Source organism: Pangasianodon hypophthalmus, chromosome 1 (genome assembly GCF_027358585.1).
Source record: "Pangasianodon hypophthalmus isolate fPanHyp1 chromosome 1, fPanHyp1.pri, whole genome shotgun sequence".
NCBI lineage: Eukaryota > Metazoa > Chordata > Actinopteri > Siluriformes > Pangasiidae > Pangasianodon > Pangasianodon hypophthalmus.
This window is the reverse complement of record NC_069710.1, coordinates 2,580,259-2,607,959: the sequence shown is the minus strand read 5'-3', so window position 1 is coordinate 2,607,959 and position 27,701 is coordinate 2,580,259. Positions and strand designations below refer to the sequence as shown.

The 27,701-nt window shown below is 41.3% G+C and overlaps 1 protein-coding gene and 1 long non-coding RNA gene across 3 annotated transcripts in view; one reads left to right on the top strand and one right to left on the bottom strand.

Annotated features, from left to right (window-relative positions):
* The window catches only part of rbms3 (RNA binding motif, single stranded interacting protein), a 129,175-nt gene that overhangs the window by 8,825 nt on the left and 92,649 nt on the right, over nucleotides 1-27,701 (bottom strand). For both annotated transcript variants that reach the window (XM_026914446.3, XM_026914445.3), the window contains exons 7-12: nucleotides 16,218-16,324; nucleotides 14,345-14,388; nucleotides 12,700-12,796; nucleotides 10,418-10,468; nucleotides 3,601-3,711; nucleotides 3,423-3,512 (exon numbers count right to left, since the gene is read on the bottom strand). In XM_026914446.3, the coding sequence (XP_026770247.1) occupies nucleotides 3,423-3,512; nucleotides 3,601-3,711; nucleotides 10,418-10,468; nucleotides 12,700-12,796; nucleotides 14,345-14,388; nucleotides 16,218-16,324 (500 nt within the window). The remainder of the gene's footprint in view (nucleotides 1-3,422; nucleotides 3,513-3,600; nucleotides 3,712-10,417; nucleotides 10,469-12,699; nucleotides 12,797-14,344; nucleotides 14,389-16,217; nucleotides 16,325-27,701) is intronic.
* LOC128318730 (uncharacterized) overlaps nucleotides 1-27,701 on the top strand; it is a 62,325-nt gene that overhangs the window by 18,705 nt on the left and 15,919 nt on the right. The window contains exon 2 of the long non-coding RNA XR_008302196.1: nucleotides 25,480-25,636. This is a non-coding gene — a long non-coding RNA (uncharacterized LOC128318730). The remainder of the gene's footprint in view (nucleotides 1-25,479; nucleotides 25,637-27,701) is intronic.

Sequence of the window (27,701 nt, the reverse complement as noted above, 5' to 3'; positions counted from 1 at the left end):
CTCTAGCATTAGCCTTTCTCTTTTGATGAATCAAAAGGACACTTCAAACAGATGTCTGTATTTTCACTTTAGCAAATCATGTAATTACAGACATCTCATAAGCCTTGATGGTGGAATTGTGCAATGACACACATTCGTGTCTAATCCTGATTATGATTAATATTTTCAAGGGGACTCTCTGTCAGATAATTTGTGAGACTACTGCTGATTAAGTAATGTTCTGGATCAGCTCTAATTCAGCTGGTCCTCATTAAGCTCAGTTCCGGTGGGTGGGTGAAGCAGAGAGGCCTAATACACACTCCATGATTTTCAAAATCATAGAGACAAAGAGAATGCTTGGGATCTGTTGTCTTGTCTGTTTAACAGTCTGCACATGAGGCTCACATATTACACAATCTTTCACCCAGAGTGTTCCCTGGCAAAGAGCACCTGATCCCAGAAATAAGCAAGACAACTGTTTTGACATGGTTTGGCAAAACACTGAGCATCTTTCTATAGTTGTTGTTTCTGCATGCTTTTGGATTGTGAAGAAACGTGAAATAATAGAACCTTAAAAAAGTTTTGAGGAAAGGTTTTTTTTATTTTTTTTGTAGTATTTTAGATCTCAAAACCAAATAAGCATTCATGTTCTTGGCAGAGCACTATCAGCCATCCTTCTATGTCCTGGGTGCACAAAGAACATGGAGTGACCTTCTCCTGATTTCTCTTCTGATTGTTCCTGCCTCAACTTCCAAGACTTTCCTCTTGTACTCTTATTAACTGTTGTTATACCACAGCATGGCTGTGCTATTTACTCAACACATCCTGATGGGTCAGAAGGTGTTGAATAGTTTTCTCTAACAGCACTGCTGTGACAATAGTGTCAGCTCCAAGGCAAATCACAGGTATATATATATATATTTCACATGGACTTGGGCTCACGTCATTTTAGCCAAGTAAAAAACAGGTTTAAAATGTAGTGCTCATGTATAATCATTGCTACGATGATGTTTATTTAACATTTATAAAAGGAGGTTCCAGAGACAGTATGGCTGTATACTGAAAGTATAGCTGTTCCTTCAGGTTTCTCAGTCTTCATGACAGACGACTGCACTTTATACAGCTGCATTTTTGTCTTATTAACTTAAATGTAGAGAAAAAATTTGCCTGGTGTGGGAATGGCTGTTTATAGCTATAATTTAACAAGGAACTAGCTGGTGTCAGGGATGTTCCGTACTATTATAAATAACTATAAATGGATAAAAGAAAGACAGACTATTTATTTACTTATTTATTTATTTATTTATTTATTTTTGTATGGGTGAGTGATGGGTGTCAGACGTCGTGCGTATGTGTGTATGTGATTTAGTTGCATGTGTTTGTGAGCATTATGTTTGAGATGTGTGGTATGGCTTTCATTATGTGGTTTGTCTATAGGGACTGTACTGTTAGCTATTTCAGGGTGTATGTAGCTGATAAGTTGTGTCCAAATAGAGTTAAATTTAGTAGCATTATTTTTGATTGAGGCAGAGAGTTTTTCCCTTGTTATGTACTGTAGTTGATTATTATTTTTTTTCCAATGTGTGATAATGTTATTCTTTGATTTCCAATTTGTTAGTATGGTTTTCTTGGCGATGGTTAGCGCTGTAAGAAGAACTATTGTGTTTTCCTTTGTGATGTTGATCCCAGATGTATCTCAGAGTAAGCAGAGTGAAGGGGAGAGTGGGATGCTATGATTTAGAAAATGAGATATTTCATTAGTGATTTGTTTCCAAAGGTTTCCAGAAAAACTGGTGTGCAGTCCCATATGGCATGTATGTAATTATCTGGTGTATCTTGTGTGCACAGTGTGCAGATGTTGAATTCCCTGTGTTGGACATCCTACGGCCTGTGTAGCAAGTTCTATTGATTATTTTGTACTGTATCGTGTGCAGACTAGTGTTATTAGCTATGAAGGACATATTCTATAAAACTTGTGGCCCAAAATCTTTAAAAATTTCTGAGTGTGATTGTTTCCCTTTTTTTTTTTTACTTGGCATGGTAATTGTAGATTTGGATATTATTTTATAAATGCTGGTTAGGACTTTAGTTAGTGGTAAGATATTCAGAAGTTCTGATACTAATGGGGGAAGTTCTAATGTGTTGTCTTTTAGGTTAATTTTAAAGCATACATATACGTATAATGGATCTGAGTTGTAGAAATTCAAAGAAATGTTTATTGTGTGTTTGGTTCATTGGAGTGGTGAATTTATAGTTTTATAAAAATTTCCACCCAGCTGTTAAAGTCACTGCAATTGTTGGCTTTTGAAGCAGGAGTGACATTTGATAGCTGTGCTGATGAATGCTAGATCCAACATTCTGATTTCTTTGCATAGTGCCTGTTCAGCATTTAGCCATATCTCATTTTTCTGACCGGGTTTTATCCATTTGATTATATATTGGAGTTGGTTAGTGAGGTAATATTGTTGAAAGTTTGGGGCATCGAGTCCTCCATGATATTTGGCTCTTTGTAAGGTGGTTAATTTGATTCTGGGAGGTTTGTTTTTCCAATAAAATTTAGTGACATTGGAATTGAGTGATTTGGATGAGGAAGGGCGAGGTTGAGCAGAGATAATTGAAAATAAGTAATTTATTTTGGGTAGTATCATCATTTTTATGGACGCTATTCTGCAAATGAGAAAGAGGGGAAGGTTTATCCAGAGTTGGAGATCATTATTTATAGTGCTCAATAATGGGTTAAAAGAACTTGGCGGAGATTTTGACACCAAGATAAGTGATGCAGTCTGTGCTTATTGGGATAGGTAGAGATTGTTGAGAGGGAGCATAGTGGATTCGGTCCAGTCAGTTGAGTAATTGGAAAGTTTGGAATATTTTTCAATTGCGTGGATAGTTTCTTGTATTGAATCTACAAAAAAACAGACGTGTCATTTTTTAAAATAAATGAAACGTTTAATTATTGGCATTCATATCTGGGCCGCATCACACCACCTTGTTGTTGATTATTTTCCTATAATGTTGTGTTTTATTCCTCACTTGTCACTATTCTTATGCTGATGCTGATACATAATCTGATACCTATATACTGTAAGTAGCATCTCTAAAATGGCATATTATCATGAATCAGGCAGATGCTGAGAAACTAGTTGATGCTTCCCAAACCTCTGGATGCTGTCTCTTTTAGTGAGCTAGTTCAGAATGTGGGAGATTGCATTCCTATCAGGAAATGTAGATCAGAGCACATATCAGTCTTATTGAATCTCTTGAAGCAGTATATCCCACCCGAGCACTTTGCTCAGCTGAGACGGGTCTACTGCTGATGCCTAAGATGGCACTATGTCGCAAATCTTGAAGGGGAGGTTGTGACAAACACAAAAATGTTATTGCCGACAGGAAGTGGGTAATTTCATGTAGTGTGCACTTGAGGGAAGTGAAGGGCATCTTACCTCCACTGAGATGGCTGAGGCAGGCACCGCAGTGTACTGGGGAATGTAGGTTCCCTGCATAGGAGCCGCAGCAGCTGCCGCTGTCATGTACTGCAAACAGAGTAAGAGCAGCCACTCTGGTCAGACTCTGGTCAGAACAGTTTATTGGATAGTTTACCAGATTGAGAGGGCTACTCACAGTGCCAGTGGTGCCGAGGGACAGATGGTTCATCTGCTGGGTGAGGGGCCCCATCATGTTGGCTGGCTGCATGGATATGGTGTGGTCCATGGCTGGCGTAATCACAGCACCCTGTGGGTGGGCACAAACACACACACACACACACTCATGGACTCATGGATGAGGAAATTACTACCTATTCAGTTCCATGTCTGGATAACCTTCTTCACAAAGGTAATGCCCTTAGAATGCAACGCAAACGCAATCTCATTCACATTCACAAATCTCTCTCTCTCTCTCTCTCTCTGTCATACAATGGAATGATCCGAATCACTCCAGCTGGGCCCTATTATGGGGGCCAGACATGTGTTGTTCCACTTCAACAAATGAAATAATGTGATCCAAATGTGCGTCACGCATACTTCTGCAGAGATGATGCATTGCTCACTTAGAGCTGGGACTCGCACACACTGAGGCTGTGTTTACGTTTCAACCACGCTGCTTCATGAGTGTTAACACATGTGAGGGAAAAGAGGGCGCAAGCTCCTGCCATTCTTAACTGTTCATCTAAGATCTCAAGTGCGTTCCATTGCGTGAGTGAACATCATGTGTAGCAATGCAACGCACACTCTTGTCTTGATTACGATTAATAAGTCCAAAGGGATTCTCGGTCAGGTAGTTTGTCAAAAAGTAGTTCTTTCCTGAAGTTTGGCCAGGTTCAGATCGTGTCTGGAGTAACCACAGTGCTGACTAAAGCTTGTGTTATTAGGAGTTTTTGAGTGGGCCTGCTCTGTATCTGATCGAATAGGTTCATCGTGTGTGCTACCAAGATTCACCTCCAGGAGTAATTAAGAGTGCTTCAGTTTACATTGTGTAGCTTGAGCATAGTGGGCATACATTATTTAGCACTGAATTATCTGTATAAATAAAACTAAATAAAATCAATATACGAATGGAGCACAAATGTGATCTTCTGTAAACTCTAAACTCCACCCATTGTTACTGAGTCGCTGGCTACGTTTACATTCACATCAATATTCCAAATTTAAATCAGAATTTGGCGATATTATAATTAGTATCGAGTCATGTAAACAGTGCCATCAGATTGCCCGATTCAGATTAAGACAACATTCTGATTCCCCAAATTCCGATTCCCACCCCTGGAATATGCCTGTTGTAAACACCTTATCAGGAAATCCACTGAAAGGAGGTATACGCGCATGCTCAGTCCACAAGGAATTGGGTGCTAACAGATGCTTAGCTGTAGGCTAGGTATTTAGGAATGGAGACTCAGGTATACTTACAACAGCCATGCATACAGGAATATTCCGATGCCTGTACGCGTGTAAACATCGTATTCAGAATATGGCTGCAACCCGAATATAGATCTTAAAAGGAATTTGACGTGCATGTAAACGTAGCCATTGAGTCAGAAATGAATGGTTTTGGTGCAGTCAACTGGTAAAGCCATAAACGTTTTTTCTTCTTTCTGCTGCTCCTGTTCAGGGTCACCGCAGCAGATCCCCAGTATTTTTCATATTTTTGATTCTGGCACCAGACACCCTTCCTGCCTCAACCCTCTCTGTCTTCCAGGCTGGGGACCAGCACTGAGCTCATGCAACCCTCCAGCGGCTGAGGTTGAGTCCCTGACCGGGAAGCGAACCCAGGCCATGGCAGTGAGAGCATTGCATGCTAGCCACTAGTCCACCAGAGAACCTGGAGAAACTGGAAACTAATTAAGAAAAATTTTGTACATGAGAATATAATACTTCCCATATTTGCAACCTGACATAGATGACAGGACTGAACAGTCACCACATCATGGAAAAGAAAAGAAGAGTATAAGCAGCGTGGTTGCCATTTGAGTTCATCTTTATTCATGCAGAAACATAAAAGAGACTCTTATTTCTTCAATCGCTTGCTCATATGTTGCCTTAGGGCAAAATGAGGTCATATACTACCTTACAATCTGCTATCACCATTTACTGTAAAGCAGGATTGGCCCCCAGTTGACCGCAGGCAACATTTATACAAACCTCTATGCTACTTTACACATAAATGTTAATGGCCAGATGTTTGGTCAGGAGGCTTGTCACCTATATGCTGTATGATAGCACCTGCTGTTGCTACCTGTGATTCGCTTATTCTGACATTCTGTAATCTAGGACTAATTTCTTATAACATGGGAAGATTGCATGGTTAAAACATAGTGTAAGGCAAAAAGGTTCCATCAAGCACCTTAAAGGGTTCTTTGGTTCTATGAAGCATGCTATAACGGAGTCTCTTTCACAAAACCCCTTTAGAAAGTTAGAACCATAAACCATCCAAGAAATCGTTAAATAACAGTTTTTTTCTCTCCCTAAAAATGTACGGCTCACAGATGCATATATGGATTAGAATTGGGTCAAAGACAAAAACATTCTTTGTGTCTGACGGCTGTTCGTTTGACAGAAAATTATTAATATAAGTAACTTATATTATATTCTTCTACTCATACAGTGTTTACAGGAAAAAAATACATGTTACGGCTACAAAAGCTCAGAATAACAGTCATTCAGAAAAGCAGTCTGTATACAATTCTAACATTAAATGTTTATGAAAACTGAATTCATTGATTAATTGATTCATCTTCAGTAACTGTCAAGGAGGCAGAGTACACTCTGGGTGTACAAATTATTCTCTGCCGCTGCTTTTTACAGATTTTATTTTATTTTCTTGTTTTTGTTTTACTTGCTGTTTTAAAAACCCTTTCCATTTCAACCCAACTAAAACCTTGCTGTCCTCCTTGTACCTCCTTGTTCTGTGCTGTACAAGACATGCATGTCTGTATTTGACGGACTGTGTATATGAACTGATAAGTCATAAGCATCGTGCAACTGTAATGTGAAGTTAAAAGTCACATCTTAATGATTAGGCAGCTACAAACCAATATTTCACACAACTAATCTAATGTGGCTGACATTGAGCAGGGAGCGGTTGGCAGAATCTTGTTTATTCAATGCAATTAGCTCCTCCAAACTTTCTTGGAGCATTTAGCAGCAGTATTATTTTCGAGTTGAGTGTTACTTTTTCACACACAAAAATATACAGGCTCTCTCTCTCACAGACACACATGCACGCTCAAAGTGCACTCAGGCTCTGTGTCTATCTCTGTGTGAGTGCTGCTCAGCAGTGCTTGTACTGTCAGTAAGTCTGTTTAAAGAATAAACCGTACAGACACTCGGCGTCAGAGGAGCTCTGTCTTTATCATATCCGTGAGAGCTAAACTGCTGGAGCTGTTCCTCTCATCTCTGCTACGCCCAGGGCCTCCAGCTACGAGCTCCCCCACCTCCAGCACACTCCCATAATGAGAGGAGGAAAAAATGATTGCTGCTGAATAATTCTCCACTCTCATTTACAGACATATCAGTGAGAGACACAGACAGATGATTAAGCTCTGCATGTGTTGTGCCTGTGTGTGTGTGTGTGTGTGTGTGTGTGTGTGTGCGTGTGTGTGCGTGTGAATTAATACACTTTCCCATAGGGCATGTATGCAGACAGCAAGAGAGCGTTTCTGCAGAACAGAGAGACTGTCTCGCTCTTCTGCTTTTTTGCTTTTCTCAGACAACAGCTGAAATGTTCCTTTACAAACAGAAGCATAATGACCTGAAACTGACTCCTTCATGTCAAAAAATATTTATGGTCTCGACTTTGAGCCCTCGATATATAAACTAGGATGAGACTTGTCTCCAGTGACATCACAGGAAGGGAAGCTGATGCCAAGAGGAAAGGGAAGTGGCCTTGTTTGTCCCTCGGAGGCAGCAGTGCAGAGGAAAACAAACTTCCATGGAGGATGTTTCATATCAGTTTGTGATTGCTACATACAGACATGATATACAGGCATTTAATCTGGAAGTGACTGCAGTTCCAGTCAGGAAATATTCATCATCACCTTCACTGCTTTATCCCAATCAGAGTTGTAATGGAGCTGGAGCCTAACCAGGAATTACTGCTTAACAATATACAATAAGGAATATTATTATTAGTATTATTATCAAATGATATTTCTTATATATTGTAAAAGACATATTTTTAGAATGACTCTCTCAAACACAAACACACACTCATTACAGTAACTGCCAAAGCATACCACCTTTTCAAACCCTGCAAACACAGCATGTTCTGGAGAATGGAGCCGTGATGGAGCAGAGATAAAAGCACTAAATCTTTATTCAAACATTTGCTCCTTTGTCTCAACAAATGGCTGTGACTGGCACTGATTTAGGGAAGGGTCTCGTTTCCTTTCTTTTCCATTCAGTGGCCGTTCCGCTCTAAGCGGCTTTGCAATAATGCACTGTGTTGGTGATTTGTTAATGTTCATTTCCTGAGAGGGATTTGGGACTATTCACATAGGTATTCTTCCCCCTGGATAAGATGTAGAAAGTGTGTGTGCGTGTGTGTGTGTGTGTGTGTGAGAGAGTGAGATAGACTGCATGGGACTACTTTATATATGCGTATATGATAGAGAGTGTGTTGCATGTACACTATGCTGGAATACACACATAAATACACTCTATATACACTCATAAAAATGTGATATGGCACCTCCACTGGATGTAAATCATATATGGCGCGCACACACACACACACACACACACACACATGTGCAGTGTCCGGAGACAGCCTCCATTGTGTGCTGATTTGCTTCAATCCTCATCTCCGGTCGCTATGGTCACGTGTCTCCACGGTAACAAGGTGCCAAATGCAGAGCTACACTCTCGTTACATTGCCTTCCTTTCCTCAAACATTTTTAATTATCTTCATTCTGTCCATATGGGAACAAAAAAAAAAGTTTCCCTCTGTCTTCTCAGGATTTTGCCGTGCTGAGTCTAACATCCTCTCAGCGGAAGTTTCCCTTTTATTCTTTCCTTGGTGGCTAAGGTTTCATCTGATGAGCTGCCAAAGAATTGGGCAAGAAGACTGTGCTATAAAACATGTTTACACATTATCACCCTCAGGACAACACCCAAATCTGACACGTGTCCAGAAATATCATTATCTAGTTAGACAGAGTAATAGAGACAGACATTCAGCCATTAGCCTCTCAGTCTCTCTCTCTATCAGTCTGTATGGCTCTGAATCTTCAGTTTTGAATTTCGAATGCGTTTTCACCGACAGCTGTGTGCAGATGTTGGCAACCCCTATGGTTTCTGTGTGGAGAAGATGAAAACGTACCTCTGTCTACAATCATTTAAAAACAAAACAAGAACAAAGAAGAAAGAATCCAGACATAATTTGGAGGAAAAAAAACAAACAAAAAACAAACAAACAAAAAATGGTGCTATACATATTAAAAAAATTCCACCATTAATATATTGGCATTAATTATTTGCCCATTTTTGTTATTAGTGATAAGAAAAATTATAATTTGTGATAACGTTTGATAAAATTTCTTTGTCTTTTTCATTTTATCTTATGGTTATGTAAACTAGTGCACTACAAAATGTGTGAAAGGGCCATAAATGCATGGCAGTAAGTGGTCAGAAATATGGCAAAGGAAAATAAGGCCTCTTCAAGCATGGGTACAAATGCTGAAAATCAACCAATCTATCCAGGACTTCTGGTCTGTCCTCTGGCACTCATTCTGCTGTCTAGTCTATCATTTTGCCAACTTGCATGTCAAAACATGCCGCCTGCAATCCATAATATGCAGCGTGTTTGGTTCACTTCCTGTGATTCAGATGAGTCAGGGCTGAATTGTGTTCTCAGTAGAGTCTACTTGTCTGCATACTGAACGCATCTCTCTCATGTGCTGTTAGACTGGTTGTTTTTTGGTCCACACCTGAGTGTGATTACTGCGTTCACACCATGATGGGAAGTGTGCCAGGGTTCAAACTGACTAAATACAGTTCTGTTATATGTGAAAGTGTCCTCTGTTGCACTACCTCTTCTCTCTTTTCTTCCTTGATCCCTCTCTCCCTCCCTCACTTCCTTTCCTAATGCCTTGTTTTTGATTCGTTTTGCAGGTTATGGAACCTGAATGCCCGTGGCAGCTGAGTGAACACTTTTAAGGCATCGCTAATATCCTCTAAAAACTCCAAGGGATCACTAGTGGTTCCGGACTCTCATGAAAAAAAATACCCAGGAGCATAAGAGGTTAAGACAAACAAAATCCTCAACCCAGACCGGTTAGATAGAAGGATTGAGGCCTTAGATTAGTGTGCAGTAGAGTGCAGGTACAAGGCAGACAGTGGGCAGAGCTCCAAACATGTGCTTGGAGTTACCTTCCCCTTCAGATAGTTTTTTTGCGTGCATGCATGTGTGGTGAATTTTCCAAGCCTGGAGTGGCAGGTGCCCTTCCTGCGTCCTTACTGTCTATGCAACAACAAGATAATGAGAGAGACAGTGAGAAAGGATAAAAAAGAGATTGAGTCAGAGTAAAAAAGAGACTGAGTGCTGGGAAAGGAGGTGGTGTAAAACTCCAAACTCCTGACCTTGTAGAGGCGGATGGCAAAATGTGAAATGGGACCTCTCTCTCTCTCTCTCTCACACACACACACACACACACACACACACACACACACACACATACACACAGCCACCAGGGGGCAGGACTAGGACTGAGCTTTCGAGTCCCAAAGGTACTCATAACCAGTAAATCACTTTAATCTGTTCACATTCATTTTTCTTTGACCCTACAAAACATATACACTCACACACACATGCAAATGCATACATATACATTTTCTCTCTCTTACTCACTCACTTACTCACTCTCTCTCTCTTTCTCTCTCTCTCTCTCTCTCTCTCTCTTTCTCTCCCACACACACACACAAAGAAACAAATAGTTTGGACTTACAGTAGGTTGCATAACATACTGCTGGTGAGGCATCCAGGACGTACTCTGCACCTGTTGGGAGAAGAGCATTTCCTCATTTTCCCTTCTCTTCTTCCCCCATCTCAGAAACCCCCAGATCAGCGACGGCATCAGCCAGCAATACAGTGTGATAATTACAGTGGGATCGGAATGCCACAAGGAGCAATATTGTCTCCTAATTACAGCAGCGCAGCAGCAGTTTCATCATCATAGCTCCGTCTGGCCCAAAATCTCAACTTTCATCTCCCCTGCCTCGCTGCTCTGCTCATAAAGCCCTGCCTAAATATTCCTTATTATTGCATTTGTGCCTCAACGAATGCAGCTATTGTTTTTCAAAATGGGAGAGTTAGTGAACAGCAGAAATCTCTGTATCTACATGAGGAATATGGTGTCAAATGTGTTTTAAACATGTGCTGAAATGTGTGAAAATATGCAGCACTCATTGTTCTACCTTTGAGACAGATTCAGTAAGGATGCGCTGCGGCTTGGTGCACTAGTGTGATCATCTAGCACAAGCTTCTCTAAGGTGTGTAAGCACACACCTCGTCTCTCAGCTTGCTGCTGAAAGATTCATGCTCTCTGTCCTTCTCTCTCTCTTTCTCTTTCTCTCTCTCTCTCTCTCCTATCTCTCATTCTCTCTTCTATTTAAATCTGCAAGAGATACAGTTACCTCTTTTCCTGTACTTTCAAAGTTAGAGGTGCTTTTGCATTGATTTGCTGTCAACCTGACTTGGAGTCATCTCTGCATTTGCTGCAGTGTGTGATTCAATGTTAATTAATGTAGGCCGGGTGGGGTGTTTGCATGTAATACCACTATACTCAATTTGGAGCTATTCTTCCCCTGTGTGTAATGCTACAGCAAATGTGTTCTTTCTGCTAAAGTAGGCGGGTCTTTGGAGGCCACTCTGAATGTGTGCGTGCGTGTGTGTGTCTTTGTGCGTGTGTGCGTGTGTATGTTGTCGTGAGGACAGGAAGAGGTTCAGGATCTAAAGGGCTTTGCTTCTTTCCCAGCGCAGCTCTGTGTGTTGTTTAGTTTAGTTTAAGCCAAATCAATTAGGAATGTTCATTGCTCACAGTCAGTGTTTGCTCTCTTCCTTTCTCTGCTTTTTTCTTTTTCTCTGTCCCTCCGTCCTTGCTGGTCAAGGCTGAATCAGATTTCACAACTCAGCAAATAAAAGGAGGAATTATATTCTAGGCTTTTGAATAATTGTGTGTTTAAAATTAGAATATTTTGTAGTTTTTAGCATCTATACAGTACACAGAAAGCGTGCAATGGACGCATCGAGCCACACTTCAATTAACAGCCATACACAGGATACAAATGACATTTTCAGCTTCAGTGCTTTTTTAGGCCACAGTGTAAATGATGAAAATAAATAAATCAGTGCAATAAATGTGCAAAATAATAAATCTGTGTATCATATTATACTATTTAAAGACGCACCAATTTTGCTCCAAAAACGCTCTTGTGTGGCCGACATGGTGGCAGACGTACATGGCTGAGCTGAAATTATTGATTCTGGAACTGAGACAGAAGCTGTTGTCTGTCAGCAGAGCCCTCCGTATCGCTCAGTGACCGGTCTTCCTTGGGTGGAGGATGCTATGTGTACAGCAGCGCCTGGGAGGTTTCTCCAGGCTGATAATAACCTAGGAGTTGAACCACCATGTTCAACTCTGGCCTCAGAGTAGCATCTGATAATGAGTCTGAAATGGCCTCTGTCAGCTGGTATGTGCAGCTTCTAAACTAGGTGTGACAGCCAACCACAAAAGTCTCAGGAGTTGGATTGGATAGTGAGTAGAACCCACGGCATGGAATGAGCTTTTTCGCACAGTGCTGGTATGCCACAGTGCAGGGATTTTAATTAAATTTTATTAAACATAAAAGGACCACAGAAATAACTGCAGGAGTTGCCAGGATTCATCAGAATACATCGGGGAAAATGGGCAAATTAAAATACAGTCCTGTGCACACCTCTATATTCTATACTGATACCATAAAAGTGGTATAAAAGCGATAATGTTACATTAAAGCAACAGAAAATAATTACACAATGTGCAGTTGACTGTAGAAAGTGGCTTCATCTAGTGCGACATATTTTCAGACTAACAACGTACATTTAACCTGCATTCTGTACCTTCTGCCTGCATTTCTTTACCGTCTGTCTCGCTGTCTTTTCCACCGTGCTGACTAGTCGACATTTCCCAAAAGCAGTGACTGGTCCGCACACACATATGTATAATAAATCTAAAGCATATGACTTTACCTGATATGTGGAAACCGGAGAGGCAGCGATGAATGGTGTGATTGATGTCTGGGCGATCATGCGGTTGGTGGAGATACTGTATGGAGAGGAGTAGAACCTGTGCACACACAGCCATACATCAATCATGCATAATGACAGAAGCTCACACCGCACAAAATTACTTAAAAGCTTTTACATGTTTGTGGGGAAAGCACAAGGTCTCATTTTACTTCACATCTCTGAAGGTGCAGTGTATGCATATGCACTTGCTTTACAGTGTGGGTGTGTGTGTGTGTGGGGCTGATCCAGTGATTCCCTATAGCTGTCTACTGGTGGAGCGATGGGCCATGACTTTATTTAGCATTGTGTACCTAGAGCGGACATGTTTCATTTGGTAGGCTTGTTGCTATGCTATATCGATTGGTGCGCCTGGCGGCTGAGTAATGGAGCGCTGGGAGTGAAATGCTGTCTGCTCTTAGCTTCTGCTCCTTACACCCAGCACATGACAACCTGAGTAAACACATCTAGTGTGTCACATATTACCCCAATGAAGGCATATGGCCAATTAGGCAATATGGCAATAAAAACATAGACGGAGGTATGGGATAGCCGTCCACTTTTCAGTAGCTGCAGTCTGTTTTCTCATGTGATTCTGGTTTAAGACCACGGCAGCTCGGCTCTTATTTATGTTATCCATTAGTGGCTATGGCCTCCTGTCAGTAAGATGATATGGCCCATTAAACAATTGGAAAGGTCTAATTGAGAACAGAACATTACTAATACTGCAGAATTGGCTCATGACCGGCTACGAGAGGTCGCTGTGATTAGCTATATATGATCTGGACTTATCAGAAAAGCATAAACGTGGTAAATACTGACACAGAGAAACAGAAAGCACTTTCTCTTCCTGGCTCCGTTGAGTGAGTTAAGGACAACTTGAAACATAATGTGAAAAACATAATGTATTTTTCTCCTGTATTGTACTGTATCTCAGAGCGAAACTGAATATTCAGAGAAAATAATGCTAGTATCTGTTGAGTTGTAATTGGACTACAAAATGAGCACAGTGGTATTACTATAGGTGAGAAAAGTCAATGTAGATTACTGATATTAGTGAATCATGAAGAATATGACCATGAACTAACAAGGTAAAAAAATCAGTTTTGATTTCAGGTTGTCTTTAAAGCCACATTAGTACATCTACTACATATCTACCACACTGAATTACTAACCACCTTTGTTTTAGCTGTGTGTATGTGTGCAAGTGTGAGACGGTAAATGCTGTGTCAGTCTGCAGAGGAAGAGGGGCTAGATCTTCTCTCTGGAGGGCAGGATCACGGGCATTGGGGCCGGAAGAGCTGGCAGAAAGACAAAGCTCATATTTCCCTTACACAAGCAGTCACATCCAGCCCTGCAGCCCGTACCTGATGAAACACTTACACCCTGCAGTGCAACAGCGGCACAAACGCAGATGGGGCAGGACAGCTTCTCTCTGTGTGTGTGCCTGTGTGTGTGCCTGTGTGTGTGTGTGTTTGGGAGTGGGTTACACTTGAGAATTAGTCATCATGCCTCAGACTTTTGCACCCATTCTATAATATTGTCATGGCAGCTGAGGAGGATACCAAGTGTGTCTGGGAGAAAAACATAAAACTAAAAATAAACTTACCCATTCTGCATTGCGGCAGGGTCGTAGGGTAACGCCATGCCACTCTGAAATGCAAAAGAAACATGAAAAACAGTAAAAGAGAGTTCATGTCCATACATTAGGTGGACTAACACCTAAGTGAGACAGAAGCTGTAAATTGTACTGAGTCATGTCGGCCGAGGAGCTGAGCTGTCTGGCCGAATGCTCTTTATGTCTTTAAGAGCTTGGGCCAGGCCTTGTAACGGTGAATCTATTACCTTGCAGAGGCGGCCAGCAAGAGCCAGCCTTGCTCCGCTTTGATATGACACAAAGTTATTTGGTATTTACAAGTCTGCAAGAGACATTCCTCATGTTGACATTGCCATACTGGCTAAGTGAATGAGAGCAGAGGGCGGCACTGCTCGCCCCGTATTGGAGGGGACACGGATAAATAAGTCTCATATACTGCAACGTGCAGGGTGCCAGGCTCTCAGCGGGGGAGAAAACACTGGGAGTAGTGGGAGATTTGCTGGAACAACCCATGTGTGTACTGTACTGTAAGTCCTCTTTGCTCTCAGAGGACCCCTGGGGTGTTAGAGTATAGAGCTCCTGTACAAACACAGACACCTGTCTGAGTCAGTCTAGGCAAACTACTGCCCGATGCCAGCTTCAGGTAATGGAGCTCACAGTGGTTGTGGGCTAGACTGGCATCTGGCATGTTTCCCTGAGCCATCATGCCAGTGGCTGGGCTGCCCAGAAAATGCCAGCGCTTCCCGCTCTGCTGCCGCGTCGCCTCTCTTCACAGTTCAGAAAAGAGCTGAGGAAAGATTAAAAGACTGAGAGGGAGGTAGGGAGCTTAAACAAGGCCAGATGTGCCTGTCAGTCAAAGCAGTGCCCCCTCCTCTGCTCTCCTCTCATCCCTCTCTCTTCGCCTCTCCTCTCCTCTCCTCTACCCCCAAGCAGAATCAGAGGGCATGCTTAGCAGCGGGCGCTTCTCATCTCACTGATTCTGCTGCTGCTCTCCACACAGGCTCTTTTGTCTCACAGCTCTTCTTGCCTTGTCAAACCAATGCCTTTTGGTGTTTGTGTTCAGGGGTCAACCTCATCCTCTTTTCACTACTTATCCAAGAATATCCCACTGACTGAGGCCATGTTTTCATTTTATAGTCACGCAGTTGTACAGTCTCTTTTAAAATATTTAATATATCCTCTCTTTATATTAGTAATTAGCAATGGATATGGAAATGCTAATTAAGGAAAACAACATCTTCCTACGGCAGGTGTGTGCACAGGGTTCAACACGGGAGTTCAAATAAGAGATTTTATATTCGGCAAATTATTTTTTTAACCAACATGGTCTCACATTTGCAAAACAATTTTTAGGACACAAATAAAATTTATATGTACTGTACATTTGATTATTTGGCATATTCTTCTTACTCAAAGTAACTTACAAATTAAAGAGGATCAACATAGTTAAGGGTTAAGCAATTTGCTGTGTCTCTGAACTCATGACCTTCTGATCTCTACTCCCAGAACCTTAATCATGGAGGTCAGGGTTAGGGTTAGGGTTTAGGTTAGGGACCGGGTTTTCACTCATACTTTTTCTTAAAATTTAATTCATATGAGATACCACTGCTTGTTAAAATTTGTACACATTTTTCATATGACCAGGTTTTGATTAAAAGTTAGTTAACTATTTCATTTCTCATTTGATCTCAGGTCAAATTGAGCTGTAAGATAATCTAAATTATTCATATTTTAATGGTAATTTGCGCAGAGAAACAGAGACAGCCAAGTTTCATGATGTTAAAAATGTAATGTTGCTTCATTTTAAATGAAAATGTAAACATGGTCATGTTGACCGGAACAGAACATATGGATTAAAGGTGACAGGCGGGATAGTGAAACTGACCTCTCCTTCCCGAGGCCACGGTCTGCCGTTCTGGGGATACTTGCTCTGGCTCTGTCGCTTCTTCTGACCCCCATCTGCAAACTTACACAGCAGCGGCTCTGTGGGGGCTGGAGAAAGAAAGAGAGAGAGAGGAAGAGAAGTGGGGGAAAAAAATCAGTCAGCTGGTGTATACAGTGAAAGCGAGTGAGCGGGGTTGCTAAAGGTCATCGTCAGTAGGCTGATGGAGAGGTGATGACCTAAGCAGTGATGACCATCAGGGGTTTGAACAAAAAGGAAATGTTACACCTCGGGTATCCACACAACCCCAAAGAGCCTGCAGAGCAGGGATGGAAAAGCAAGCCCCCTTTTGAAGTTTGATTCCCATCGTGTTTCTTCCAGCCTGTATTCATTCCAGCCCTTGCTGCCCCCCCTCCATTCTCTCTGCTGAGATGCTCAAACTCCACTCTTGGCATGTGTTCCCTCCGAACCTCCAACATCAAAACAAGCTTGCTGGCACACCTTCAAAGCTCAGAGCTTGATAGTGTTGAAAAAATAAGCAGCGTAATCGCGATTGTAAATAACTTAAACATTATAATGGTCCCATGTTCTGACGGCCAACAGTGATATCTTCAAAATGAAAATGTTGTTTGATTTCTATGCTTGCGCGAGTGCTTATCTAGGGGCAAGACCTTTAAAGTCAAGTATGACCAGTTCACCAGTTCGAAATTTGACAAGCATTCAAAACAATTGTATTCCAGAAAAGGTCAATTCTAAGCTCAAGCACACATTTGTTTTCTTTCTCTCTGTTTCTGTGTCCTCATTTCACACACATTTAACCAACAGTGTAGGCTGTAAAAGACACTAATATGTGTTCCTGGAACACTTTAAGTGCCTCGGTGCTCATTTTTTTTTTTGGAACAAAGTCCTATGAGCCTTTGTTAAACTGATTTTGTTTCCCCAGCAACCAGAAAAACTCATTTTGAGCAAGCAAAACTTTCAGTAAGATATGATCTGGCAAAGAGTGCTGATAGATGCAGGAGAGCCTTTATGTGGTCTTTGTGCAGTCAACTCCAGTGACTAATCCAGCCTTGAGGCTAAACGACATTACACTCACCTCTGCAAGTACCTCAGCCTGGCAGAGAAAACATTCGCCATATTCAAAACCTCAGAGAGAAACTGAAACAATCTAGAGCTAGAATGTTCAACAAAAGTAATATCTCTCCACTGGGACATTCATCCTATTTTATTTTTGATGATATGCAAATAAGCAATAAAGAAGCATGCCTAAACATGTATCGAGCAACAGTAACATAGCACAGAGAAACACCTAGAGGTTCTACGCACACTATTAAGAACTGTTCATGCATTTTTCATGAGATTTTTCAAAATTGGTTTACTAATGAGGAGATATAATGAAGGCGACAAGATTATCTGTATAGCTTACTGATGTAGCTTTAAAAGACAACAGGAAATAGCATAAAAGAGAAGAGAAGAGAAGAGAAGAGAAGAGAATTGAGGACGTGGGTGAATTTGGTCGGAGCTGTCAGATAAGAGTATTCTAATCACATACTACTGTGTGTGTGATGAGAGCGAGACAACCTCTCTCGTTCACCTGCCTGGAGTGCGTGGGTCTACACCTGCAGCCCTGTCATCACATTCATATTACCCAGACACACATTCACACATGGACTCGCACGGCCCTGTGCTGATAAGACCTGTGCACAAGCACTTCTGTTGTTGGAAGCAAGACAGCCAGAGAGACAGAGCAGATCACAGCATTTACAGCATGCACAAAATGTTAGCACAAGCAACTCTCCCCCTCTCTCTCCTAGCCAAGTGCAAACAATGGAATAATGAGAGAGAGAGAGAGAGAGAGAGAGAGAGAGATTCAGCTGATGGAGTAAAAAAGTCAAAGATTTGCTTTAAGGTCCTTTCCCAGCACTGTGGGAAAAGGGCTAACTCTGAAATAACAACCAACAGTGTCATAAAGTCGAGAGGCCAAATAACTCAGGGGGTTTCGCTGTGTTTTCGGAGCCCAGAGAAATAACCGAGGCTATTTTACGAGCACTCTCTGCCTGGCTTTCCCCGCATTTATTTTTTTAGTCAAGATGCCCTGAACCTTAACTGCTGATTCTCAGTCATGCGTTTTAAATCTACACTTTTGATCTTTGATATTGGACTCACTAACAGACTCTGGATATCACCCAGGGAAATTTTACACACACACACACATATATACAGAAACAGACACAAACGCAGAAGGATGCTGGCAAGTAGGAATGCACGCAGTTGGTGGGTGAGGAGGTGTAATGATGGCGGGGAGGACGGCTGTGTTTCACTGGCATAGACTTTAATAAATCTCAGTGTTTTTCCAGTCTGCCTTCATGCTTAATGAACTAAACCATGACATAATCCCTGCAACCTAGGAAAAGCAGGCACACACATGTACACACCACCAAACTGTGTTGTAGCAGTAAGCAAATAACATAGTATTATATTTGAAGTCATATCAGTCCTGAGTGGATAAATCAATCTCGCCACCTGTTCCTTACAGGATGAAAACATCCACAGATGCACATTCACAACATTATCATTATTTTTTTAATTTATTCAACTTAGCCGCTTTATCTTGGTGAGGGATCCTGAAACTGTCCCAGGAACACTTGGTCTGAGGCAGAGACAAACCGTAAATGGGACACCAGTCCATTGTAGAGCACCATACACACACACATTCACACCTACAGGCCATTTAGCATAGCCAATCCACCTACTGGCATGTTTTTAGGAGGTTGGAGGTAAACCCGAATGAAACCCACAGGGAAAACCCCACACAGATAGAACTCAGAATCAAACCGGGGACCCTGGAGCTGTGAGACGTCAATGCTACCCACTGCAGCACCATGCCTTCACAACATTTAAACTACTGTTCTCTCTTTTCCATATCACTTTATATTATATACATTTCCACATATCAGTGGATTTAAATGTGTTTCTTTGCTCACACAGTTTCTCTTTCTGATTTATTTGTGCATGCAAATGCTGAAATATAACTGCACTTTTTTAGTGCATTTGTGAATGTTATTTTACAAGGGCAAAATCTTTTCCACCCTTTTTGACACCATAGATAAGAGTTCAAAGAAATTCTAGTTGTAAACCCATTTGTTCCCCACAACTACAGAAACACACACAGGCATGCATGGTGAATTGGCGTGACCATACTGAATTGCATTTCCCTAAACAGCTCAAGAGATTTTTTCCTGTTGTTAGGGCTGACCTAGAGGCGAGAGGGCAACGTGAAGAAAACTTGATATTCAGGAACTCTGTGGCTTGTCTTTGAGTTGGCTGATGTATATGTGCTTTAGTTTGTGTGGGTACATGTCTGTTGCTTAGTGTTCTGAAAACATTTACCCAAACTGACGGCTCTAACCAAGCTGTTTATTAACTCTGGGTCATGGAACAACAGATATTCTAATGGAAAGGGAGGAAGACACAGGCAGAGGAGTGAGTGAGAAGAGATGGAGAGCAGGTCAAATGAGAAGATGGACATGTGTTTCTAATTGAAAGACTGGCGTCCAGCTTGCCAGCTCCTGCTGCGCTCCCACAGACCTGCAGGTCTCTCTGTGGGCGGTGTGCATTCCTGCAGCAGAGAAAGAGGGTGAGTCCGTCATCATTTATCCATCCTCTCACTCTTTCTCTCCAGTCCAAAAGCAACTGAGGGCAGGATGGCGGTGAGGGGATGAGCCTGCTAACCATTAGACCATCCAGATGGGATTTCCCATTGAGACCTGACCAATTTATGCCCAGATCAGATTAGCCTTTAATACTGAAAGTTTCCAGCTTTAATATAAGCAGGGTGATGTCAGTTAATTCTTTGACACTGATCAAATCTGTGATTGCAGAAGTGGACACCCACTTAACAGAGTACATTATTAGAAAGTTCAGTAAGTTATCAACAGATGCTAAGAACTGTAATGTTATAAAAATACAATTTCTACCATGTTCTAAAAACCTTTGCAGTAATAACAGTTTGCTCACACTATGTTCCCAGTGATGCAAAAATCTAATACAGAAACATTGATGTTAATGTTCCTACAGCTACTACTGTACAACAATGTTGCAATAGTGTTGTACGAACATTTACGAGCATTACATAATGTTCTGAGAACATGGAGTTAGCATCACATCCAGGGTCTACTATTCCCACTATGTGCCCGGTGTTCCTGGGATAAGCTCCTGGGACCCTGACTGGGATAAAGCGTTTACTGAAGATGAATGCATGAATGAATGTTTGCATATTTTTCGAGCCAAAGTTTCCAAGAACTGCAACGTTCAGAAAACGTTCTGCTAACCTTCTCAGCTGGGCTGAGGTTAGCTGCAGTCATGCTGGAACAGGGTGTGTGGCATCACATTCAGAGTGTGGAAAAAATGGTTGTGTTTACCAACAGGCAGTGTGGTGTTTGTCCTGGCACAGTGTGTACTGTGTGCTCTCGTTCTTGGCATGTGTGTGTCGAGGTGTGGGTGGGAGGAGTGTGTGACCCTGACGACGCGGGTGTCTCCACACCGCCCACGCTCTAATAGCAGCCGCTGCATGCCTCTGTTCAAGTGCCAACGCTGCAGAAGACTGCACAAGCTGGGGGCGGGTGGTGAGCGAGAGAGAGAAAGCACACAGATCTCCTCTCTGATTGGAGTGCAAAGTGCCTCTATTGTGGCAGGTACAATACCAGATATATCTAAATGATCCAGAACAGGACAGTTATGAGTACAGATGAATACAGGTGTCTGGGATGAATGTGTCTATATGCATGCAAATGTGTGGGGTTTTTTTTTAGTGCAGTTACATGCCTTAGCCTGATTGTATGTTGCAAACATCTTGAATTATAAACCACAGTGCTGTTCTGGCAACAGCAACTGCTATTTAATTATTTTTTATTTATCCCCTTACAAAAAAAAACAAAACACCACTCTCACTGTTCAGGAATGCAGGACATATGCGAGACATATGCAAATGTTTTTGAAATACATTGCCACACGTTTGCTTTATGAGGAACATGGAGCTCGTTTCCACATTCCCATGATAGAAGAGAATGTACCTTTAAAAACTCAAGGAAAGAATACCAAAATAGCAGACAAGCACAATTACTCAGAAGTAAGAATGGTTTTTTTATGCCAGCACTAATCCAACCTCAGCTCATCTCCAAAATAATTCATGTGTCTTGCTGTATAATAACATAAGTAAAAAAAAAAAATCATAGGGTCACCTGTAAAGTGTAAATCAGAGAAATTGTGTGAAGGGCAAAAACCTTGCAAATGAAGTGCAGAGGGGATGAATGCTGAATAAAAAAGAGCTGAGAGCCCTGAATCAGGAATGAGAGAGAGAAAGTGATTCGTCCAGAGCCTGGCTTTGTTTATTTTGGGCCAAAGTAGGTAAATACCAGTGGACTGTTTGATATCCGCTGACATTGAGAGAGAGAGAGAGAGAGAGAGAGAGAGAGATGGGAGATGGCAGATACAGAGAGTAAGAGAGATAGTGGGCAGAATACAAAGTCTGCATAATCATCTTAGCCTGCCCACTTCCTGCCTTTTAATGGCCTTGCCACTGTTTGTGTGCCTGTTGTTTTGTGCTCTGGGCTGCAGGGAGATCAGCCCTGTAGCTCATTTATAGAGCAGGCCATTGAAATGCACCGAGCTGCACTGTGATCCCGCTAACCATACAGGTCTCGCATCAAGCACTGCTCCTTCACTCAGGGAGAAAGAAAGAGACAGATGTTGGGGAGGGGGGTGGAGTGTATTGTTTGTGCCCTTTGTTAAAATGCACTAGCTGAGTCAGACTTGCGCTCCATTAGGGCTTTGGGGTTACGTTGCCCTAAGAGGAAATACATTATTGTCTGCCAGATGCAGAAAAAACCCACTGGTTATTAAAGAATGAGCTGTCCTGTTCAATTCTCATACAGAGAATAAAGAAGACACTAAAAAGCAAAGCTCTGTTAATTTGGCAGGTCATTGCGGATGAAGATGCGTGTGTGCCCATGCGTGCTTGTGTTTGTGTGTGTGAAATCAAATCAGTCTGATTTAGACATGCATGAGTCATCTACCAGCTTCAATTAAAGCTTCATAAAGAAAAGCACATTAGGATGTCTTAATGGGCTTCCTCTCAAAGCCTAAATCCCTCTGTTGTTGGCTGCTATCTCCTCCCAGGTCAGACGCACACACAGCTATTAGAGCACTCGAGATCCGATCGTTTTCACTGAAGGATCGTTTTACTCCCACTCTCTCCACCGTATTAGAATTCTATCTGCTATAAACGTGATAATCTCGGCTCGCCCATGTATGTCGCAGCGCAGCTAAATCAATCACTTAACCACCAAGGGAAAACACAACAGAAATAAAATAAAACAGCCAAGCAGTTTAGAAATTACTTTTACAGTAGCATACACACACCACATGTGGCTTATAGTCTGCGAATTTCATTTTTAGGAGATTAATATAATTTAATTTCAAATTTGTTGTGGTTCGTAAGTTAATTTTAGCATACCTCTACTAATAGCAAATCCAGTGTGGCGTTCACTCAGCGCAGCCTACATTAATCAATCAATTATATACAAATAAAGCATGCACTTCATAGATCTGTGGAGCCTACACTTTTCCCAGATCAAACACTTATTAAACATGAACAGTGAAATTTTCAAAATGTGCTGATTTCTGGATAATCAACACCACAGTTTTGATCACCATTTATCACCGTTTTGCTCTGAAATAGCTACATGAATAGTTATTAGTCAATAATAGCTAACAGTATATTAATACTCCAACTGATAGCCCAAACTGAATAAAGAAAATCTTCATTGTAAACACCTCATTGGTAATTAAGTAACCCAAGAGAGGCTAATCTGAACGAAATTTCTCGAGAAGTCAGAAACCGAATCATCCTGTCAGTCCTTGAATCTGATTACTTTCACAATGCACACTAAAACCTGCAAAAACGGTCCTGTGAGGAAACAAAGTCAATGTTAAACATATAATCAAATCTAAAAGCGATACCACAGCAGAATCATGTGAGAGACAATTTCATCTTCTCTTTCTATGTGTTTAAAGGATATTTGTCTGAAACTTAACACAAGTCAGGAAACCAAAACTCAGCGAACATTCTGGACTACCATCAGTTCTGCTCTGACAGAAATCACAAGCTCCTGGTTGTTATGGTAATGTTGCTCCTTGCATGCACATATATTTGGTTCATATTGCATGGAATGTACATCTAAAATGAGAACTTACACATAATGCTGAGTTTAGAGGGTATGCAAAATGTGAATTTGAATCTGCAAAAAATTTCATTGTTTAAACTTTCCAAAAATGTAAAAGGCCTTGGCTCCTGAATGGCATCATGGAAAAGCATTTGCCAAATTGTCGGGAGCCAGGGGAGCAAAACTGGCCGTGCTTTCTGAGTGGGTGGGATGGCATACTCTCTCTCCCCTGTCAATCACAGCGACTCTAGCGAATCATGGACATTTGAATGTGTTATGCTGCCCCGTCATGCAGCATGAACAGCAGAAAAGATGTGGAGGCCGGCTTCACGTGTCTCGCATGGTAGTTGTCGTATGATATGCGAGAGAAGTCCGGTAGGTGGGAATTGGGATATGAACAAAATGGGGATGGGATAAAATAAAATTAAAAGTCTTAATCATGTGTTCTGGCATGATGGGAGTGTGGAGGAATCAAGCAAGGTTAAAGTGTGTCCTGTAATCAAGGTTATGGGTGTGATACTGTATGTGTGCAGCTTTATGAGATTTTTAACAGCATCCTAAAGCAGATGGAGGACAGGAGCCCTCTCAGTCTGAGCATCCACTCAAATCCTTTATAGTCAGGAGTGATATTCCACATTTTCCTCCACCATCCTGGGACTGATAAATGAACTCCCACTAACTCAGCCATCATAAAGCACAGTGGTATCATGCTTAAACAAGGCCATTCACACCACATGTTATGATCCCTCCTCCCCATGCACAGCTTGGATTAGTTTAAAGTGTGAAAGAACATTTTGGAAATTCTTACAATGAGAGCAGAAAAGAAATGGCATGCAAACATGCGCATGTAGCCAGTTACTGCTCTATTGAGTGCAGGTGTTTTCTCTGTTTCTCAAAAGGGAAAGAGAAAGTTGGATGGGGAGCATGAGGAGGGAGAGCACCATGGCCCATTACACTCTGCAATAAGGCCAGAGAAAGTAAACTGCTTCATTAGCACATCTCTGTAACAGCCCCCTCCTTCATCCCTCCGCTCTGTGAAGTGTGTGCCTTAAACACACTGTCTAAACATCAGACGTCAGTCAGAGTCCAGTGCTCATTAGTGCCTTCGATTACTCGAGAAACCAGCGTGCTCTGTCTTGGGCCAGCTGATCCCAGTGCAGACACACTTCAAATAGCAATTCTGACTGAATTAAACCACTCCTATAGATTATGAAAGGAGATTATAGCCCAAGGGCATGTGATTTTTTTCCCCACAGCATGCCCTTCTTTCCAAGCAAATGAAACTATGTGCTTGATAGCTTGATGTTTGATGTTGTCTTATTTGCTGTTAACAAATGGCTAAAAAGTTGTATTATTATTATTATTATTATTATTATTATTATTATTACTTTTGTGGACTCAAGAACACACAGCACTACCAACAGTTGTACATACAAACACACAGAATGGTATGAAGTGAGGCTGGTGCTGCTTTCTTTCTTGCCCAGCCTGTACATTCACACAGCCTATCTTTAAAAAATCATATCAAGTTTTACACAGAGTGAAATGCCCCCTAAATATAATCTCCAGCTGGGATAATTTAAATAGTGAAATACAATAGCGGGTGTAATAAACTAGGAGGTGGATTATGTTCTCGATAGATAGTTTTTCAAAATGCCTTTGGAGGAGAAACTAGAAATAAACACTATCCAATCAAAGGACAAATGAAGGGAAAAACAGCACAATAAGACTTGTGTGGTTTGAAACAGCTTTTCTGTTTACCATGCTCACTATTAAATTGAGAAACAGCATGATTATGGACTCTTGAGTTAAAAAAATAGCAATCATGAATGATGGCGTCTATCTGTCTTTCACTGAGTGTGTACCTATGTCCATGCATAATAGGCATAACTATGACGTAACACCCGGTGCTATAAGGCTCAACTATAATGGCTTCATAATAGTAATGTTGCTTTTCTGATCTTACTGATTTAACTTTTTTAAATTTTATCCATTGCAACCATTCAGTATCTTGATCAGCCATCACTGCTTTTCTTCATCAGGGGCCAACAAAAGGGGGTATACAATGTAGAGCTGTCTGTGTGTGCAAGTAGAGATGAAGAGATGTGGACACTTTATTCAAGAAGTGAGTCCACGGGCTGGATAATAATCGTCAGCAGAATTGCGAGGTGCTCGGACCTCCCCAGACAATACCCAGAGGTGTGTGTTTTTGTATATTTTTTGGGGGATGGATGGGGGAGGGTAAGGTCACAACATTTCACTGTAGTAATCATTATCTCCCACAGCATCAGCATGTTGCCCGAGTGCATAGGTAATTATGAGAAGTATGTGTGCAGATCTGATGACTCCACTGTGGCCTGTTAGAATAGCTAGCGTAAGCTAGAGCTTGGAAAACTAACATACACCTGAAGAGAGACAGAGAGAGAGAGAGAGAGAGAGAGAGAGAGAGTATGGGACAAGGAGCACACCCAGTATAACATGACCTTTTCTGTGTCCTTTTACACACAAACACACAGCAATGATTGGCATGCACATGCTCACTAAAATAAATAGATATAGACTGCGTGTCTTAAAACTGTCTATTGTAATCCAATGACCTCTCGATCATGCAGCAGAAATGAGAATGGAGCATGCAGGGAAAGCATCTCTATCAGGCGTGATTTAATAAAGTATGCCTCTTTGAGAGGAACCTTCACTTGTGTACACTACACTGCGCTTTGACAGAGAGCCGGAACACAAACGCAACAGATCTATCATCATTTTCTGAAGCAGAGCCACATCAGTTCCAGCCGATGCGCAGCAGTCTTTCTGTTACACAGAGGCAGGGGGAAAATCAATGAGGCGCTATTTTTGAGCATTAAACCTGGATATCAATAAATGCCGCATTTCATTTTCAAGGCCGAATCCATTAGGGTGGGGGAGGAGGATAGGTATTATCCCTGACTTAAAAAAAGCAGCATTTTGGAGCAGGGTTATAAATCACTTCACGGGACCCTCTTTTGACTTGCTCCTTGTCATCTCAGGAGCATATTGAAAAACTTTTCCCTCATATTAATTCCTCCTGCAGCCAACATGCATTTGTGTCATCTGACAGCCAGACACTTGGTATGATGACACCTCTTTTATCCCCTTCAGCCCTGAATTTAGCCTTTGAAACTTGTGTATAAGTTGCAGGTAGACTCTATCCTCGCAGAAGTAACCAGAGTTCCCCCTTTAGTCAGAACACACTTCGATTTACAGTGACTTTGATTTACAACTAAAACACACCATGGGTTTTCATACTTTGAAGAAGCCGCTCCGAGTGGCTGTGCTGTGACCTACAAGCGCCAAAAAAAAGAGAATCTAATGGCCAAACGTTGTCAATGTGATATTCCAGTATTTTCTTTTTAATAAATTTGCTAAATTTGCAAATAATAATAATAATGATAATAATAATAATAATAATAATTTCAAGCATTTGTAGCATTAGGCTGCAACATAACAAAATGTCTAAAAAATGAAGGGGTCTGAATACTTACTGAACGCACCGTACCAGCTGTGTACACGGCATAGATGATTTGCATTTGGTGACCCCTAAAAAACTCCATAAAAGGCCAAGCTGACAGTGTTAAAATTATGAATAAACTGCAAAAATTTGCATTTTATTTGAAATTTATTTGACAAATTTAAAAGTTTGTCTCAGAGGTAGCAGTGAAAATTATTTTGCCTATGCCCTTAAAAATATATATTATTTAATAGTGTGACCAACCCTTGAAAACGCAAATTACAGAAAAGGTGAAATAGATGTGAATTAAGTGAGGTGTAAAGAAAATGGTTTGACATGAAAAGTAGAAATATATATATATACTGTACGTAGATGATCGTAGACACCAAACATGTCACCCAGGGAAGCTACGTTTTTTTTATTCAAAGCAAATGAAATTTCTCTCCCATCAATGCACACTCCCTGACTCTCTTTTGGAAAAGCAGCAGGGTGTGCGTCGTAGGAAGTCACAGGAAGAGTATATGGCACATTACAGCTTGAGACACACTAGATCAGTCACTTATCGGTCACTATCAGTCTAATGAAGTGATGAACAGCATTAAAAGACGATGCTGTGGTAATGGAACCAATTTATACACCGAGTCATTGCAGTGCTTCCTCCTTTTATACAGCAGCATTCTTAATTGAACGACTATAGTCTTAATTTGGATTAATGGATTTATGTCTTACTTTCATTCATTTTTTTCATATTTAATATTGCTTTAGTTATTGCCATTAATA